General features: G+C 38.1%; 1 protein-coding gene across 1 annotated transcript in view; it reads right to left on the reverse strand.

Annotated features, from left to right (window-relative positions):
• Positions 1–214: 214 nt before the first annotated feature.
• SHQ1 (SHQ1, H/ACA ribonucleoprotein assembly factor) overlaps positions 215–20372 on the reverse strand; it is a 90703-nt gene continuing 70545 nt past the window's right edge. Inside the window, exon 12 of the mRNA XM_026722435.2 lies at positions 215–2168. Within this exon, the coding sequence (XP_026578220.1) occupies positions 1586–2168 (583 nt within the window). The 3' untranslated portion in view covers positions 215–1585. The remainder of the gene's footprint in view (positions 2169–20372) is intronic.

The raw sequence follows: 20372 nt of genomic DNA on the forward strand, positions 1-20372 counted from the left end.
TACATTATCACTGATCACTGTGGAGATACATTGTGAAAAATTGCAAATAATATGAAAAAATCAGGATGCCAAAGTATGAATACAGACATGCATATTGTGCATCTTGGATGCAAATGAAAAAAAAATGCAGCTTTGCCTATTAGAAGCAAAGAATGCAAAAAAGAGAACACGATTGGAGCATATAGCCCTAAATGAAAAATGCTCATCACTGCTCTTCAATTACACCTATCTTTTATTAAGCCACTGGCCTAATTACAATGATATTATTTCCTACAGTTTAGATCTGCATTTTAGCCAGCAAATCACATGTTCTCCAGCTGAGTCATAGATCAGATCAGTAGCATAAAGATAATCTACAATCTATGTTTAATAATCAGCTGTTCTAAAATAATATTGCCAAATATAGTCACATCTCACAAATGAGGATTTTTATGGATAGAAATCTATCAATTTTACTCTCCATGAGTTTTGATCCCCCCATCCTAGTTTTTAAGTTTCCTAATCTTATTTTTATATTTTTAGCAAAGATTGGTATGAACTTATTTGTACTTACAATTCTCATTCATCCAAATATATATAAGATAAGGTGGGAATTTTTGACTATATATCCAAAGGGAATACATACCAATTCCTTCTCTTTTTTGTCACACATGAGTAGCTAAAACAAATAGCTGTTTTTAATATTGATTTTAGTCACTAATGTTTACATGTATTTCTCCTAACTATCCCAACTTTGTTGATTCAGTCTCAGATACCCGCATAATGATTTCCCCTGTGGTGGTGAATGATCACAATAAAATATTTCAATATATATCATACACACTCTAAGATACATCTAAGCATACACACACAACCTAATTTATGTTTGATTTTTGATAAGACAATTACATTGCATAATTTGCATAAAAATAAATATTGAGATATCTGGATTCCAACTTGTGTATTGTTTAAAGAATTGAATTTAGATCGGTTCATAGTAAGATATTAACTGAACCAATCTCTTTCCCATCACTGCCTGCTGTAAGTCCCAGTAAATTCCACAAAATTCAGTAATGGGAAATATTATTACCATTCATCTGAACAGGTATTGAATATGCTGCATATAGAAATCAACTTGAATGTCAAAGATACTACATGCAAATATCTGGAAACTACAATGCTTTTTACTTCTACTCAGGCACAAGCACCTCAAACTAAACAAGATATTAAGCTGTTAACAAAATTTTAAAATACAAAAATAGTTAAGCATACTTTTTTTCCAGAAACCAGTAACTTTTTTCCATATTTTATACTTTCCTAATGCAATTAAACTATTGTAATGCTAAGAATATAGAAAAATCTTATCTTAGGTATCAAAATTAAATTAGACTGGATTACAGTTATATATTTAGAACACCTTTATCTCATGAAGATCTTGATGAGGGACACCCATATTTTTTAAAAAATATAGTTTTGCTTGCATGTATTAACAAATTCTACCTAATTATTGTCTAAGAAGCTTCATCTGTAATACCCAAAACTTCGGAATCACCTCCAAGAAATTTTCCTTTTCGTTAGGATCCATCTGGTAAAATGTTCCTTGTAATTAGGATCCTCCAGGCTGTGCTGTGCAGTTGGTTCCCATCTCTTGCGAAGAGCTGCTGCAGTCCTGGCCATCATCCCTTAGAGAAGGTGCAGTTTCAGGCATCTCTGTCAGCCTTACTGCTGCCTGCATTTGCTTTTCTAATTCCTCTATCAGTTCTCCCGAAACAGAAGTAGACCGTACAGAAAGCTTTGATTTTTCATTACTACCCTCCAGTGTCAAAGTGCCCGTGTCTTGCCTTAATCCATTATTGTCAATAAGTGGGACTGTCCTTTCCTCTAGGAGTGTGCATTGTGAAGGATTTATTTTCCCATCTTCACTGGCTGAGGACTCTTGTTCATCCGAATCAGAGACTTCTGTCTCGTATGATGAAGTGCTGCCCGAATCCTCGAATTCACTGGTTTCTTCTTGAGAGGGAGGCGGCAGCTGCTGCTCAGAATTGTCTGCGTCAGTTGCTTTTAACTCTTTCTCTTCCTCGTGTACCAGAAGTGCAGCTGTTTCTAGCTCATTTAATTCGAGACCCAAGTCCTCCTTACTCAGCTCTGCTTTCTGCACACATTCAGCGAGCGCTGCCAACTTCTTTGACCTGTGGAAGGGAAGATAAAAAAACATCCGGTGTTCTGAATGACACGAATGCAAAAGTGACTAAACCAATGCAAACTTATACACAAGACAATAAATAACAAGCGCTCCCATGAGTAGATTTTCTGATTATTCATCAACTAAACGTCAATCATGCTTCTTGGTCTTTTTGTCTACCTGATTTATAAAAGCACCTTTCCTCTTAATCCCACCATTGCTAACATTCCTCAGTAAATTCAGTACTGATGGGATGAAAGAGTGGACAACATTCTTCAGCGGGATGAAAGCATTAATGACTGGAGACTCCTTTAACAGCTGCCCAATTGTTAAGCTTGGCAGTGGACAATGGGTGGATGGAGCCAAGCTTCTCTTCCTCTCTCCCTTCCCATCATTCCTCTGATAAACACATATCCTGCAGACTAGTTTTATTTTTGTACTTGATGTGTTTATATAGCCACACGTACCTCTGGGTGGTGTACAAAGATAAAAACACAAAAACAATAGAATGAAATAACAAAAAAGCAGGAAAATTCATTTTAAACTTAAAAATAATACAACCCATTATTGTAAAAAGCATAATTTGCAGGACGATGAACTCATTTTCAAAGTAGCAATACAGCCCCTCTACAGGCTCCACACCCCACTTTATCAGGCCTCCCCAGACCTGGTGACGAAGTCATCACTTGAGATCTTTCTAGAGGTCCAGAAAGTTGGGGCCGATCTGATCTCAGGGAGAACGATGTTGCGGAGTTGGGTGCCAGTGCAGAAAAGGCTCTCTTCTTGGATCCTATCAGGCAATACTCCATCCTGGATGGGATCACCAACATGCCCTTTTGAGTTAAATCTGATGGGGCAGGTAGAGGTGATTGGAGAGAGGCGGTCCCTCAAATAATCCAGCTATATAGGGCTTTAGCGGTAATTACCAGCACCATGACTTGAACTTAGAAACAAACTGTTAACCAATACAGCTAGCATAACATAGAGGTGTAAAGTGTACTGATCCAAGTTCCCACATCATTCATTTTACACCAGCTGGAGTCTACAGATGCTCTTCAAAGCCAGTCCCATGTACATCATGTTACATTAGTACATGTGGAAGGTGACAAGGGCATGAGTGACTGAGTGCAGGGTCTTCTGGTCTAGAAATAAGAGTAACTGTCATACAACCTAAAGTTGTGCGAAGTTCTTTTCAGACATGACTGCCATTTGCTCATCAGACATGAGTTACAAGTTCCATAAGGGTCACCAGATTGTGCACCAAGGCTGTTCTGGAGCTATGCTACCCCACTCAAAACTAAGGATAGTAAACTCTCAAGTGATGATGGCCCTAAAAGCTGCCGCTGTTGAGCTGAAGCCTCTTGTCCCCCATCTAAATCCTCAAGTTGATACCAAGACAGGATATCAATAGCATTGCTTATTTCACCTGATGTGAAGTAAGCAATGTGAAATGAAGTATGATGCATAATGATGATGTCTCACACCATGTCTAAAGATGACCTCTATCAACTGCTTCATGTAAATGTTAATGTTGTGGTCTGCCGGCGGCCTGCGGAGCTGACAGCAGAGTCAGACAGTGGGGAGGAAAATGGGCCAATCCTGGAGAGGGCTCAGACAAGGGATCTGCATCCGACAAAGAGATGGGGCCAGAGCCATCTGAGAATTATGTGCTGACTCTGGAGCTTCCAGAATCTGACATCAGCGAGGCAGAGGAACAAGGGGAGCCTGTTCCTAGTGCACGCTTGCACAGAGCTGCCAGAAGGCAAGAATAGTTAAGACAAAAGGGGCGACTTGGGAGTAAGGTTTGGAGATGATTGGCCCTTCCATAAGACGTAAAGGAGGAGCAAAGGGACATGAAACTTTGCAGGAAGCAACTTTGTTTGTTCTGGTCGGTTTAAAATCTGAAGCTCCATGTTGACTTTATGCTCCATTTGGCCTTGTACAGCTAATTGGCAATTTAGTCGTTGGCAGCATTTCAAAGGTGGGTGCTTATCAACTTTATCCCGAAAGACTGTGGCAGACTTCTGTTGGATATTCATAAACTGTTTGGGACTCATTACAGGATGTGAATGCACATAACTCACAGCCTTTGAAATAAAAACAAGGTTTTTGGGGACAGCGTTAACCAGAACAGTTAAATAGGACAAGAGATCTCGGCTGCGTCAGGATAGTTGGAAGAATAAAATATAAAGTACCACCCCTTCCCACTGCTTAATCAGGATCAATGATGAAATCATATTTTCAGGATTAAACATCTCTCTGAAATGGGTGGGTATCAGCTGGGAGAGGGTGACTTCTGCATGTCCTAGCTGCAGAATTGCTGGCTAGCAGGTCTTTATAAAATGCTTTTCAGGCTCTAGTCACTGTATTAATTTTATTTAATTATTTTTATTTATTGGATTTCTACGTTGTACATCACACCAATACAATGACTCTGGGCAATTTTTACAATGTGGCAAAAGCTAAAAAGTGCAAAAAACAATTAAAATAGAATAAAAAGCTAAACATTAAAAAACAAGATAATGGTCAGCTTGAGAGAGCTTTTTCTCTATCTCATCAGCCACCCTCAATATAGTGGGTTCCTGTCAGTGTCCCAGGCCAAAAGCTAAAGATGAATTTTTAGGCTCTTCCAGAAAGCCATTAATGTGTGGGGAGATCTCATCTCTAAGGCGAGACTATTCCAAAAGGCTCTTCTTCTGGATCCTTCTAGTTGAAATTCTTTGGCTGAAGGAATCTGAAGTAGACCCTTTCCACTGGAATGAGTGGGGTAGGTTAATCCCATACCATTTTCCCTTAAACCATGTGGATAATAAAAGGCTGCATTGATCTGTAATCTGGAGAAATATGAATTCAACAAACTGCAAAGGTATTTCTAAAATATGAGGGGGAAAAAATCCCTGTCAACCCTGGAGCCATCTTTAAGCATCTTCAGGATTGTCACAGCAAGGCTGGTTGGAGCTGTGAGAAAGGGAAGGGGGAGTAGAGATAGCTGAGGGGAATATGTAGCCAAAATAACATTCTTTCTTCTGTGAACCAAGGATACTCTCGACAGCACCTGGAGGGGATGGATGGGAGGCATCCGGAATGGGGAGAGAGACCTGATTGGGGCATGTGACGGTTGTGTGTAATGGGAGGGGAGCACTGTGGACTTTGAATTGGGTGGGGAAAACCCAGGGGACTTCAGATTCAGGTTATCACCAGCTGTGCCAATATGACATGCCCAATAAATCTATACTTTGAAGAACCCTGCCTTGGAGTTTTGATTTGAACCCTCACAGTCACCTCCCTTCCCCAAATATTCTAAAATCAATTCCTGATACTATCCAGCAGCCTATAAACCAATGGAGACTATGCTACATCTATTTACTCATGATAGCCAACAACATTTAAACAAATAAATAAATTAAAATAAATAGATACAAAGATTCAGGTCTATAGAGCCTGTGTTTTGAGCACTTGTACTGCAGTGGGTCTTCGACCTTTTACACATGGCAGGAGAGAAAGTTGAACACCTTTCATATGTGCTGTCTCTGACATATTCTTGGCATCACCTGGCATGACAAAGTTCCAAACAGCGCAGTCTTGGAATGTGCTGGAATTTCTACCATGTATATACTATTGAAATCTACGCTGCTTTGGGCATGTAATGAGGATGGCTGATGTGCGGATTCTGAAAGACCTCCTGTATCAAGAATTAGTGCAGGGAAAGCGCCCTAGAGGGAGACCACAGCTGTGATATAAGGATATCTTCAAGAGGGATCTAAAGGCCTTGGGAATGGATATCAACAGCTGGGAAACCTCCACCTCTGATCGTTCAGCTTGGAGGCTAAAGGCACAGCATGGCCTTCTCCAATTTGAAGAGACACTTGTTCGGCAGGCTGTCCCAGAACCAGAGAAATCTGGGGGCTGGACAGGGGACAGACTGTATCTGTCCTCAGTGTGGAAGCGATTGCCACTCTCGAATTGGCCTTTTTAGCCATGCTAGATGCTGTTTTAGGACCTCTTTTCAGAGCACGATACCATAGTCTTTTGAGACTGAAGGATGCGTCTGTCTGTCTGTCTGTCTGTCTGTCTATCTGTCTATCTATCTATCTATCTATCTATCTATCTATCTATCTATCTATCTATCCATCCATCCATATACATACACCCCTCCCCCACTGAAATCAATTTAACAATTACAAGCCTGATTAAACAGATGCAGGTTTACAGATTTTTCTGTTTCCTGAAAGAGAGAGAGGTAATTCTTGAATGCTTTGTTACCAGAAAGGTCAATATCACCACTTCAAATTATGCTTGAGAGGGTCCTGGCAACAAATGCCTAACACCCTATTATACAAGCTTCACATGATTCCTGTAAATTCAATGACAGCTGAAGATCAAGTTGCATTTTCCGAGTGAATACAGTATAAAAATTTCTTTCAGAAGAATGCATGGCTGTTTGAACTTTAATCCTAAATCAGCTCTCTACTGACAATGGCAGTCTTGTCTGGATTAAATGGTAGCTTGTTCTCTTTCATCCATGTGTCACTGAACTTAGACAATGCTTCCTTAAGAGTAGCTGGAAAATAGAAGCAGATCATTCCAAGTTCTGAATGATCACCATTAGTGTTTCATGTAGCTATTGAATATCAAGACCAAGGGTGTCAAACTCACATTGGCACCATGTGACGTATTGGGATGTGTTTCTCCCTTTGCTAAACCAGGTGTTGGCGTGGCCAACGCATGATGCATCTGGCTGGGAGTCTGACAGCCCAGATCAAGAGGAACAAGTTAGAACCTTGTGGGATATTAGAGGTCAGAAATCCAGGCTTATATAGTAAAACTACACCATTGTGCTCAATATCCAATCCTTCCTGATAATCTTGAAGGATAGCCATAATAACAAAAGTCGTGAACAGTTTGGGAGAATTAGCAAGTCTGCATTTATCCCACCGAATTTCAATCAAGGCATCGCAGCAGTTATCCTGGTTGAAAGTCCAGCTGAAATGGATCCAGATAGCACATTTAAGCACCTTTATTGGTGGAAGCAATCTGTGCCAAGACCATTATTCACTCAGCAAATGTAAACTCTAGTCTTCCAATATCAACTCACAGTACCAAAAATTAACAAGGGATTTCCATTCCCACATCAACTAGCCCAGCAACCAATCTGGGCATCTCTAATTTTCAGACAGCAAAGGAAAAAAATGAATAAGAGTTATGGTGGTGCAGTGATTAGAATGCAGTACTGCAGGCTAATTCTGCTGACTGCCAGCAGTTCAATTCTCACCGGCTTTCCATCCTTCCGAGGTCAGTAAAATGAGGATCCAGATTGTTAGGGGCAATATGCTGACTCTATAAACTGCTTAGAGTGAAATGTAAAGCACTATAAAGCAGTTATTATTTATTTATTTAGCATATGGTACGTGTTAACCAGGGATCACCAAGGTGGCTGACCGCCTTTGTGAATCTTTTGGGCAGGGTTTTCTTTACCTGCGGGACGCTTAAATACTAGTATGCATTCAGGATAGGCTCCTTTCTTGTCCCTACATAGTTTATTCACTCACAGGAATCAAACCACCGAGCTGCTGACCTCAGCGGTGCGCAGGCCCAGTGTCTTACCACATGAACCAAGTTGCCCCATATATATATATAGCAATATATATAGCAGTATATAAGTCCAAGTGGTATTGCTATAAATGGCTGCTCGTGGTGGGAAATGGAATCCAGGAATTCCAAGGAAAGGAAGAAAGATTTCATTATAAATTAAAATTCTTCAGCCTCCTTTAAAAAGCACAGAGCAATTAGAGGACATGGAAATATGCTTCTTAAAGGGCTCCCAAAGAATGTTAATTTGTAATACTTTGGGCAAATGACATCTTTATTTTTGTGCAGGCTTGGGAATGTATTTCCCCCTTTTCCTGTTTACATTTTTGGTCACATTCATTTCGGTCCTGGCACTGCTTTGGTAAAAGCCTGTGAATATAGACACATGCAAACTGTTCAAATTAAAAAAAGAAATGGCGCTTGCCTCTTTATCACTCTCAATGGGTAGGAACAACACAGTCACAATTAGCATCTCTCCCTGTCAGTGTGGCATGAATGGTATGTTTGAAGGCATGACAATTGTATAGATGAGCAGATGCAAGTGAGAATTGTTTCTTCTAGAAGCTTTCCCCATTTTATGAAAGCCACCTGCTTGTTAAATAAAACGCACAGTCTGCACAGTTATTTAAATACCTTGTCTCTATAGCTAATTAGGAACAAATGTGGTAATTGGATTAAGGGAAATTGAATTGAAATTTTAATGTGTCATTTTTTTTTCTTAAAGACTCTAGAGAATTCAATGCTATTTGACTGGTTTTAAATATTTTTTAGAGATAATATTTAGGGAATATAGAAGAGCAAGGGCAGATCCTTCAGCATAATTATCATCATTATCTCTACCAATTTTCCAGGTCTGCAACAACTGTTTCTCCAGGCTCTGGTACCTCATATTCTTTTAAGTGGCAGCATCAGGAATTTGAACCTAGCATGTGCTCTCCACACTTAGCTGCTGAGCTACCACCTTTCTCTTAATAGTCTTATAATTGGGGTTGAACATTCTGCTGGAACATGTTTTCAGAGGCTGCATTGCCCCCTGGAATGAACTTAATTTAGAAAAGACTGAGAACATTAAAAGGGAAAGAAAGCCCCACGCCATCCAGTTGTCTCTGTCCTTTCCACACACTTTTAAATAAAATTCCTTCAGGAGATTAAGAAATGCTCTCTGTGTTATACTGAGTAATTATCCCTCCTGGGAACTAGAATATAAAGATCTTTAAAATCATTCGGCTGAGAGAACAAGCACTTTTAACTTTTGCCTCACAGGAGTTGTGTATTACATTATCAGCTGCTCGCTCTGGTGTCACTGTGTCATGCCTCGCAGGTTAGTAGACTTTGGCAGAGGAAATGAAACCCAATCAGTTACAGCGGGATTTATTGCAGACCTGCTGTTGCAGGAAGTGGTGAAAAGTTGATTGATAGCCTGAGAAAAAAAAAACTCTGCTGCAAAAACAAAATAAAACCGAACAAAAAACTACAACCAAAACAAAAAATGCCAGCATGTGTCTGCTATTCACGCCTGATTTCCTTTTCCTCCTTACTCTCTCCCTTGCTCATTTCATGCAATACTATTGTTTTATTCTCTTCTTTGTAAAAAATAAATAAATAAATTACATACACCCAAGAACCCTGCAAATCAACCAGAACATAATATACTTAACTTACCAACATTGTAGGCATTTTTTTTATTGCTTAATTACATATGACAGGACAGCTGACTTCTCCTAATTGTGGTCTCTATTTTAAACCACTCGATCTCAAGATTTAATTAATATCCAACTTATTTATACCACCACTTCTTCTGAAACAAAAGATGAATACAAATGTCCTAAAAACTACCTACTGTCAATAACTTAAGTACATTAACACATACCCAAGAGGCTGATAAATGAAACAACTAGTATCTTAGCATAAGTCTGAATCAATGTCCTTTTCAATGTTTCCAAGCATTTCATGTTCCTGTAAATTGGAGCTGGCCCACAGTTTTAACTGAATCTACAATTGGGAGCTACTTAATATAGGGCTGGTGTTTGGTATTCTTTGATTATTCTAGAAATGGACTGATATTTGCTATTTGTCAGTTATCTATCTTTGACTATGACTATCTTTGACTATGTAGAGCAGTGGTGTCAAACTCGTGGCCCGTGGGCCAGATGCATCACCCGCTGGCTACGCCCACCCTCATTATAGCGGGGGGAGTCACAATGAGGTGAGTTTAACACCTCTGATGTAGAAAAATAAACCTCCCATGACCTATATACTATTTAAGCTCCGTATAACCTTAAAGGCATATACAATAATTTTATTTATTTATCAAAGACTTTTTTACACATTAAAAATAATTTATAAATCAGTTGCAAATTCCTTTTAAAGAAAAGTGCTTTGCGGTAATCTTTCCATTTCCTCAGCATTAAAGATGGAGAGCTATTCAAGTATTTAAACTCTAGTGCGCACAAAGAAACCTTGGAATAGCAGCCGTTCCTTTCAAAAGACAAACAACCGTGTTATCAGAACGAATATTACATATGTTTGGCTGACAGCCAGATCAGCAAACTTCATAACACCAGGAGCATTATAAGCACTTCACAATTCTGGCGAGGAGCCAGGCAAATGTATGACTCATTCAAACAAGACACTGGTGTTTATTTTTAAAGATACAGACATAATCCCTTGTCTTCCATTTGTGCTGCAAATCACAGTCCTGACATCTTATCAAAAGCAAGAATATAACATGCACTCTGCTCAGAAAACAAGCACAACAGGCAGAATTTCCTGTCACATGGGTACCTCCAACATGTCTCTCTTTTCCTGACAAACAAGAGCAAGTAAAACAGGCCTTTTTCAAACAAATTCAGCCACAAAGTCAAGAGGATGGCAAGTACATGCCATCTGAGGAAGACAGTTACATTATCAAGCACTGTTCCTGAACTATAATTCCTGGGAAGGAGAAACCTCACCTGACCAAAGTTCAAGCTATTCAGGGGGCTTCTTAATGTTGTGAATATGAAGGAAGAAACCTGGTTGAGTTGGACATAAATCCTGGTAATTACAGGAGCACATCTGTGCAGTCCTCTTCACAATAGGTTGGGGCTGATTTGGCATGGCTTTCCTCTGGAAATATTTTTCAGCTTCCCAGTCCAGCATATGTATTCTCTAGGTAAATAGTAAGGTGTAAAGCTAAAGTTCACCTTACTAGCCTTATAATTTAAAACAAATGGAAAAATTATCACTGAGGAAGCAAGAACATGCTCTTAGTCACAGATCTTCAGCTGTGCTTTAAACACTCTTCTTTTTGTCCTTTAATTTTTTAAAGCATTTTTTAAAACCTAGAACTATTTGTTTCTTGCTCCTAATGGTTTGTATCAGTTTCTGTCTCTACTTTCCTGTCTACCTCAACCTTCCCCATCCAGTAGATCCTTTCTTTGAAGAAAACCTCCATCTTTGTCTTATCCAATCTCCATGTTTTCTCCTGAGCAGTGCAGGTACCATTTTACTTGCAAGAAACCAGGAATAGACCCATTCAAAGTAATTCCTCTAAAGTGTTATTACTATCACCACAAAAATCAAATTTCTTCACTGATTTTTTTCTCAAATGTCTTAAATAAGCATGTAGCCAAAACCCATTGTGCATATGTTTCATTTATCGGAAAAAGAAAAATAGTGCTTTGACATGAGAGAAGACTTTGAGAAAACAAAATTCATGCTTCCATGAAAATATAGGAGTAGTCCTCATTTGTTCAGCGATTATTGAAAGTTACAACAACGCTGAACAAGGGGGACTTACAATGAGTCTTCACTGTTGTGGCCTCCGGAGCATCCCCACAGGGACATGATTGCAATTCAGGTGCTTGGCAACTGGCTCACACTTAGAATAGTTGCAGCATCATATGGTTACATGATTGCCATCTGTGACCCTCACTGATGGTTTATGACAAGCAAAGTCAATGGGGAAGCCAGCAGGAAGTCACAAATGGCAATCATGTGATCTCATGCTTAACAACTGTGTGGGATTTGATTGACAACAGCTCCTGTCCTCTGATCAGATCCAAATCTTCGCTGGACAGAATCTAAAGAATTCGTCTTCTCTAACTACTTTGCTGCCACCTTTTCAACTACTTTTGTACGAAAAGGGAGATTGGAAACTTGGCAAAAGTTGCCGTAAGCAGTTGCCTTCTTTTAGAAGGTGTGATTGAGTGTCTAACAGACCTGGGGATTATGGAGGGCGCAGAAATCACGGTCGGTTACAGAAGAGAGTCTTGGGCCCAAGGGGAGAGGGTTGTGAGAAAGTAATTTCAGCAATTGTGTGTGAGAATTACTTTGGTAGGCTTTCAAGATTCTGTTACCTGGACAGGCAGCTCAGTCTTTAAGTAAAGTGGTCATTAAGTGAAACTGTGACTGTACTTATTAGTTCAGGTTTTCTTTGCTTTACAGACCCACAAAGGTTGTAAAGTCAAGGATTGTCTATATATTTAGTTTTTCATTCTTGACATAACTGTGAACGGTTGTTAAACAAGGACTACCTGTATTTTCCCCACCCATGGAAAAATAGTTTGCTTGACTCCAATGCAATTTTATCATCATACTCATGAAAATGTCAGTACAGAAGCTAGGGATTGTACCCTAGTCATACTTCAAACTCAAATGTCCCCTCATCATCAAAGCTTGTGGTTGCAAACAATTATGAAAGGGAAGTTGCCATTTGAATTGGATTACGATTAGGTTAATGTTTTTCAGACTTGGCAACTTTAAGATGTGTGGACTTTAATTCCCAGAACTTCCCAGCCAGGTTGCTGGCGGTTGAGGTCCTCACATTTTAAAGATGGCAAGTTTGAAAAACACTGAGTTAGTGCTAAAGATGAATGAAGACTCAAAGAATACCAGCACTTTATTCTTTTACAAGAAATATTTATACTTTGCACTATAATTTCCTGACAAATGCTATATAGAAACTATTAAGAAAATAGCTTACAGAACATCTGGATCTATCTTGTACCAAATATAACCATTGACCTATCTAGCACAGTATTGCCATTGGACAATTAACAAAGCTCTTTTTCAACTTTGTCAATCAAGACCTTTTTTGGGGAAAAAAACCCACAATCTTATAATAATCTAGTGTTTTGACATTTTTGTCTATAACACTAATTCTGCCGCTGTTTACTTCAAGACTGCAGTAACATTGATAGACACCTGTTTAATGAAAATGCTAACCTTCATTTTTTTCTTTCTTTTCAAGAAAATAAACAACATCCATACTAAGTTGTTGATATTCCTGACAGCTTCCTAGCTAAAAGGGTGTATTTATTTAACAGCTAAAACTCCACCAATGAGAAGAGCTGTTGTAAGAATATTACAAGCAATAGCTCAAGTGGGCTGGGGGGAGGGAAGTGAGAAATATTTTGCTCCTTAAAAACTAGGCATAAGTTAAAAGATGGAGTCGCCTGTGACTTCAGGCAGTTTAAATAATTATAAAAAAGATGTGTCTAAAGCAAGGCATAGAGACTTGGTAAATGTACCCTGAAGTTTTAAACTCCTTTGATAATTTAGGAAGATTAAAGTAACTCATTTTAATTTTCCCATGGATTAATTGAGCCTAGTGAATACATTAAGGTGTACTCAAATCATATGTACATTTACAGCAATGATAGCTTGTTATTATGCCAAGAGTGATCCTACATAAACAAGCATAATATGACTTTTTTCAAAATGTTGTTTGTGGTAATTATCAGTTACTGCGCTGCCAACCGCTTAAGGAAAATGTTTAATTGCAAGCTAAATAGTATGCACGCTTTTATTTAGCATGTAGCTCCAGGGAACAGTCAAAGCAGTGAGAGGCAGCTTCCCAAAATGTGTCCATTCATCTAGCATAACAACTGATATTCACCACTGCATTACTGTAGGTCGACCTGGTAGTTGCTTCAGTTACCTGCCACATTAACAGCGTTTACAAATTCTGCTGCAACATGACTTATATTTTTCCTGTCTTATCCAATCAGTAAGATGGATTTGTAACTTTTTTGAGTGCAGAAAAGAATGGAATAATACAAACTACTTTGTTTTTATATCCTGGACCTGCCTTCTGTTTTGAGGTAGTGGTTTGGTAACAACTATCTAACAACTATCTAGGACAGTGGTCTCCAATTGGTGGGCTGCGGCCCACTGGTGGGCTGTGAGAAAATTTTGGTGGGCTGCAGAGAAATCTGACCCCCAGAGCACCCCCCCAAGCAATTAATCTAGGTTGCGCAGAAACACAAGGCTGCGCTGCCAACATGGCCTGCGGGAACCCTCCCCGCCTACTCGCTCCTTACCCAGCAAACTTGCCTGCTAAATTGCTATTTTTCTTTTTTCCGACCATCAGCTGTTCTGCTGTGCCGGGAGATTTAGATTAGCTAGGAAGCAGGAAATGGTTGGATTTCTTGCTTTCTAGCTAGTCTTTAGATCTTTGGCTCTGCTTTTAAGCACAGCTGAACCGCCCCTAGGAATGTTCTATTATTCAGTACAGTCTCACGGCAAGGAAATTTGAGAGACTGAGCTAGCTGATGGCAGATAGATAGATTACTGAATGATTCTGTGAGCAACTCAATCTGCCTGCCTGCTTTGCCTGATTTTGGGTGAAAGTTGCTTTTTTAATAAAAAGTTCAATATTTATATCAATATTTATAATATTTACATACAAGCCATGCCCAGCCAGTCACATGACCATCAAGCCACACCCACAAATTAGGCCACACCCACAAAACCGGTTAGTGGTCCCTGGGATTTAAAATTATGAGTTTGGTGGTCCCTGAGGTCCAAAAGGTTGGTGACCCCTGATCTAGGAGGCATATCACCTGAAGTTCATTTCCTACCTGAGATGTGCTTAAGACAAGAGGCTTTATTCCTCGGGTTGCTTTTCAGGCAATTAAGAAATCATACTATCCCAGAATAAAATTGAAAATGTTATAAGAATCTAAAGAAAATGGAAGATTTAGACTACCAGATTGGTTCTTATATTATCAAGTGTATGGTAACATGTTTAAAAGAATGCATAACTCTTAGGCACAAGACATTGTTATACAAGGACATGACTTACAACTGGGATGACATGCCTTCCTATGGTATGAGAAGAATAAAATCCACAGATATTTTCAAAATCACTATATAAGGAACTCACTAATATCCACATGGGAAAAAATGAAGCCTAAAATATACTTGAAAATCCAAGAATGGCTCTCAATGATGGAAGCATTTACATACCCAAATCTGGTGAAATTTGAAAAATTGTGGCATGTAAAGACATTTTGGATATTGAAGGGAAATTAAAATCAAAACAAGAGCTTGAAGACCTTGAAGGGCATCATACTATCATGGTAGCCTCAATTGCAAATACAGTCTAGATAAGATTCAGATATGAAAAAGTATGGCTTTTATAAAGGACAAACACTCTTTGATCAAACAATGTTGAATTCTAATTAAGAAGGTATATAACTTTTTACTAAATTTGAAAATGGAAAACAAACAAATAAAAGACACAATAAAAAGAAATTAATGTTAAAAAGGAAGAAAATATTCAATAGTGCCATTTCTTTTAGAGGCATGTGACAAGAAGATTGAGCCCTTCCACCTCCAAACCCTGTTGATGATAAAGCACAGGAAATAAACAAAATCAAACTTTATTTTAAAATAGATTACATCTTCCCTTTCATTTAAGGTTAAATTGTAAGATACAAATGTAAACATTGGGTGTTGATGAAGAAAAAAAAGAAATTGCAAGATGGACAAATGACAACTTGCAAATTGGTTAAAAATAAAAATATATGCTCCAGATAATCCACAAGATGGCAGTGGTATGCTATAAATGCAGTTCCCCCTGCCAGAGTCTCTTGAAAGAAATTAGAAAGAGTGCATAAACATTATAGAGCGCAAGAGGATTGCAATAAAAATGTATAGCATTGTGAAATAACTGAGAGGAGAGTAAACATCCAATTTCTTAACTTGTCCATACAAAGAGAGATTGTAAGACTTTAGCATAATGCAAAAAACATAAATAAACCTAGCATAAAGAAACAGCTATCTTTCTGGAACAAATATTTCTTTGCTTCAGTTACTTCTCCAACTTTGGGGGATGTTTCAAGTGTTAATTCAGAAACTACTAGAAAAATGGAAAACCCCACATCTGCCTATTAAATTCACGTACTTTTCCTAAGTTTTTCTTTTGTTTTTTTAAAGGGCCAAGTTGAGGAAACTTGAATAATAGATGTAGGCATCACTTTTAATGTATGGTGTATGTGGTTTGCCATGCAGACTAGAGTCACAAAAATTCATTCATGAAATATATTCTATCAGTGTAGATGTAACATTTTTTGTTATTCCAGTATTACCTATAGAAGCCAATACCAATCTAGGCATTCAAATTAATTATATTATTTAATCTTCTTGAAAATACATTATTTTGTGTTGGAACTGAAAGATAAAATTAAAGGCTCTTCGTTTGATACTGTCAGCTTTCCCAGGTAAACCAGCCAGGAAAGCCACTCCTGCTTATTGTTAAGGCTGCATTAAGAGAATCTTGCAAGTCTGAGGGTACAAACTTGATCAATTAGAGTGAGTCCTTCCTTCCGACTGTTAAGCAACCATAAGCTCATCCCTCTCGTCTCATTGCTCTGTAGGCAGCGTCTCTTCCTCCCTTCTCCAAGATCAAAGCAATGAGCAGAGTGTGAGCAGGTCATGATAATGTTCCTGCTTTGCCTGTACAAGCCAGACAGTTTTTTTTTTAAAGCAGCCCTTTGGGTTTGCTTATAATCAACCCCACATCCATTTGAGAATTTGTTGAGAAAGATGTTTAATTCTTTTTTCATTCAAGACATGGCTCTATATCTGTAACCAATATTTAATATGTATTTGATGAGTTTCTGAGAGAATGATTAATCTGGGAAGAGAGAAAAAATGGGAAAGGAGAAAGTACCTAACACAGAATGCGAAGTTCAGAATATTTAATTATTTAATAGTACCATCTCCCAAAAGTTCAAGATAACTGCAGCTTTCCCAATTAGGTGCCCTATCGAATATTTTGGGGACAGCTGATACAGTTTTTATCTGTCTTCCTCTACACTGATCACACAGAAATACTGTATAGCAAAATCCCGCCCCTCAAACTAGGAGAATTTATTTGAAAACTTCAATTGAATTTGGTTTCAAGCTATTTAGGCCAGAAACACCCCCCCCCCCAATTCTTTACCTCCAAATTTGGTGAAAGAACTGGTTAAGAATTCTAGGAGTTGTAATTTAAAAGTTTGCCACATGGGAAATTTTGTTGAATAGGAAAAAAACCCACTCTTTGGAGCTTCAGAAAATATGAAATGTAAGTTATTATAGTTCATTGTGCACTGGCTAAAGTTTCAAATACTCACAAGTATTTCAACTTCTACAGTTGATTAATTCAAACATTCGTGTAATCATTGTGAAACACTCCTTTTGAAGTGTCTAATTTGAATTATCAATATTTATTAACAAGTTATTGTTCATGTTATTAAAAATGTTGAATGGGTCATGAAAGTATCACTCATATGACACCATTCAGCACATTCTATATTGTCACCTTTTATATCAATTGTTATCTTAAAACAACATTATTGCAATTTGTCTTTTAAAATATAATTCTCATTGTGGCTCTCTCATCAAAATACTAACCTGTTTTATTCATGCTATCCTGTGATAAATGGTACTAATTCAAAGTGTTGACATCTGGAATTTCTTTCTTTCAAAATGTTTAATAATTATAGTGAACTAATCTCAAGAGAAAAAGATGCTCTCAACAACAACAAAAATATCTTCCAATTTTGTCTTAATATTGCCAAGACAATTTTGGGAAAAGTATTTTTGAAATGACGCTCACAACTAGTTGACTTTAGAGGGGTGCACAAAGTTGTGGAATTAATCCATTCTGTACCAAATATGGTACTTTTCTCATCATAGCTTTTTATGAATTAATCTATACTTCATCTTCTAGCATTTTTGTTTTCAAAAACATCAATAACTGTAAGGGCAGATGTTACTATAGTGTTTACTGTGCTGTTTATTAGCCAGGAGGGGTTATATGGGCTACTGAATTCAACTCCCTAATTGTAGGAATCCAAATTAAAGTATCCTTAATAGATTGATACCTAATGTCCATTTGAATAAGTCCATTGAAGAGTAGATCACCTACGATGTGGATAATAAATTCCATAGTTGAATTAGTCTTACTATTAAGAAGTTTCTTTCCTCAACATTCAATCTGAATATTTAACTTAACTTCACTCCATTATTTTGTCTTCTGCACTCTGAGAGAAAGAGGAAACTCTTGAATTTTTTCAATATGATACCTTTCAGCTGTTTAAAGAATACTATCATATTGCTTCTTCAATTGTTTTTTTCTCAAGGTCAAACATATCCATCTTCTTGGTCTCTATTTAGACTAGTAGTTTGTAATCCTCCGATCATCTGCTTTGTCCTTTTCTAAATTTCTTCCAATTTCCCTGAATCCTTCTTAACGTGTGGTACCATACAGCTCAAAGTAATCAACTAGCTAATTGGCATGTTGTGGGGCACTATTTAACGCTTCATTGAAATCAAGATATATTATGTCGATAGCATTTCCTCTACACCAGAAGTGTCAAACTCGCGTCACCACATGACATATTATGACTTTTTCCCTTTGCTAAGCTGGGCATGGGTGTTGCCAGTGTGTGACGCATCTGCTCCACCGTGAGTTTGACAGCCCTGCTTTATACAATATCATAAAGGAAGTTGCCCAGTCAAAAGAAGGTAACATTAATGTGGCAAGATTTCTTTATGGCAAGCTGGAAGAAAGAAGAATAACTTTATTGTCACTTTGAATATACACTAATCGGCATACATTAAAATGAAATTTCATTGCATACAGCTCTCAAAGGGTCACCATAAACATGACAAAATAAATAAACATTATGCATATGCCCACATATATTATATGATACAGAGAAACAACATTGATGCTGATGTTTGATAATTGACACTGTTTTAAAGAGATTACAGATCAGTCTCTAAACTGTAATCAGCTATCTTCCCAACTACTGATGGTCAGATTGACTGCTCTGTAGTTCTCTATAATTTCCTTTTTGTCTTTTTTAAAGATAGCGACATTATTTCCAGTATTTCCCCAGTTCTCTAAGATTTCTAGGTGATACTACACAAGGGTCCAAACTGTAGCCAGATTGGCTTTCAGTAGCCAGACTGGCTTCTTTGTGGTGCTACATTCTGATTCTTGGAAATGTCAGTGATTATACATTTAATATCTCATTCTTTAAGAACCCCCACTTACCTGGGGCAACTTTTCACATTAACTTTTTCCATGAGATCTCATTATCATATATTTGTCTGTGAAATGAACTACACTCAGTTCTAATTTCCCTTTAAAAATGTCAGCATAATATAGTCACTTTCCTCCAATATTTCTGCTACGTTTTAAGGAGAACCTGAGATAACACTAGGCTGGTGGAATATTTTTCGCCTCCATATTTGCTTGGTTAACACTGAAAGTTTACAAAATGATTATTACAACTGGAATCACGCAGTTTGAAAAAACATACCAACATAAAAACTGTACACAGTACTTTTAGACAGAGAGCAAACAATTGAACATAATTTAATTAACAGAAGTTGCAACTGTACAAGAATGTAAACACTAATAAAAACTCAATAAAGCCAAGCTTAATTAACTTAATTTTTATGAGTTTTTAGGACAGAAAAAGGAATCCTAAAGTAGTACTGTATCACAGTTATATTCAGGAATAATGATCATGAAGAATATATTTGTCAGAATTTAGGATGTGTGGGGATGATAGTACTACACTATATATCTGGACTAGTCAACTTTTTTGAGCTGTGGGCCATAATTCATTCTTCATATGAATAGATTGTAAAGGATCCAAGTGTCATGTGGTCAGAGAGGCTGAATAGTGGCAATTTGGGGTTTTTGGGGTGGAGGGAGAGTCATTTTGGGGTAGTTTAAAGAGAGAAATAGAATAATTTCACCCTCTAAATGCCTTGTGGTCCAGTGGTGAAATTCAAATTTTTTTACTCCCGGTTCTGTGGGTGTGGCTTGGTGGGCGTGGCAGGGGAAGATTACTGTAAAATCCCCATTCCCCCCCCACACCCCACTAACCTGCTTTCCAGCTCCATTCTCCTGTGCAGGGCAACAAAAGAAGACCCAGCTGATCATCTGGGCCTCAGGAGGCACAGAATAGATGGGGGCTGAGCCAGTCAGAGGTGGTATTCTGAACTACTCAAAATTTCCACTACCAGTTTTCCAAACTATTCAAAATTTCCACTACTGGTTCTCCGAAATATTCAAAATTTCCGCTACCGGTTCTCCAGAACTAGTCAGAACCTGCTGAATACCACCTTGGTTGTGGTCCCATATCAACACTTATTTTCCAATTGTTTGGCCAAAAACCACATTGCTGATCAGCCTATGGTAAAGAGGGTATGCTGAACAAAATCAATGCATACGGCTACCCTGGGTTGGGAAAAAGTTGAAAATTCTGATTTAACACTGGAAAGCTGTTAGGCTGCGGATGAGAATAAACAAGTAAGCTGAAATCGAACCATTTCAAGATAGTGCAGA

The sequence above is a fragment of the Pseudonaja textilis genome, chromosome 2 (genome assembly GCF_049901715.1).
Source record: "Pseudonaja textilis isolate UNSWEBS1 chromosome 2, rPseTex1.2, whole genome shotgun sequence".
NCBI lineage: Eukaryota > Metazoa > Chordata > Lepidosauria > Squamata > Elapidae > Pseudonaja > Pseudonaja textilis.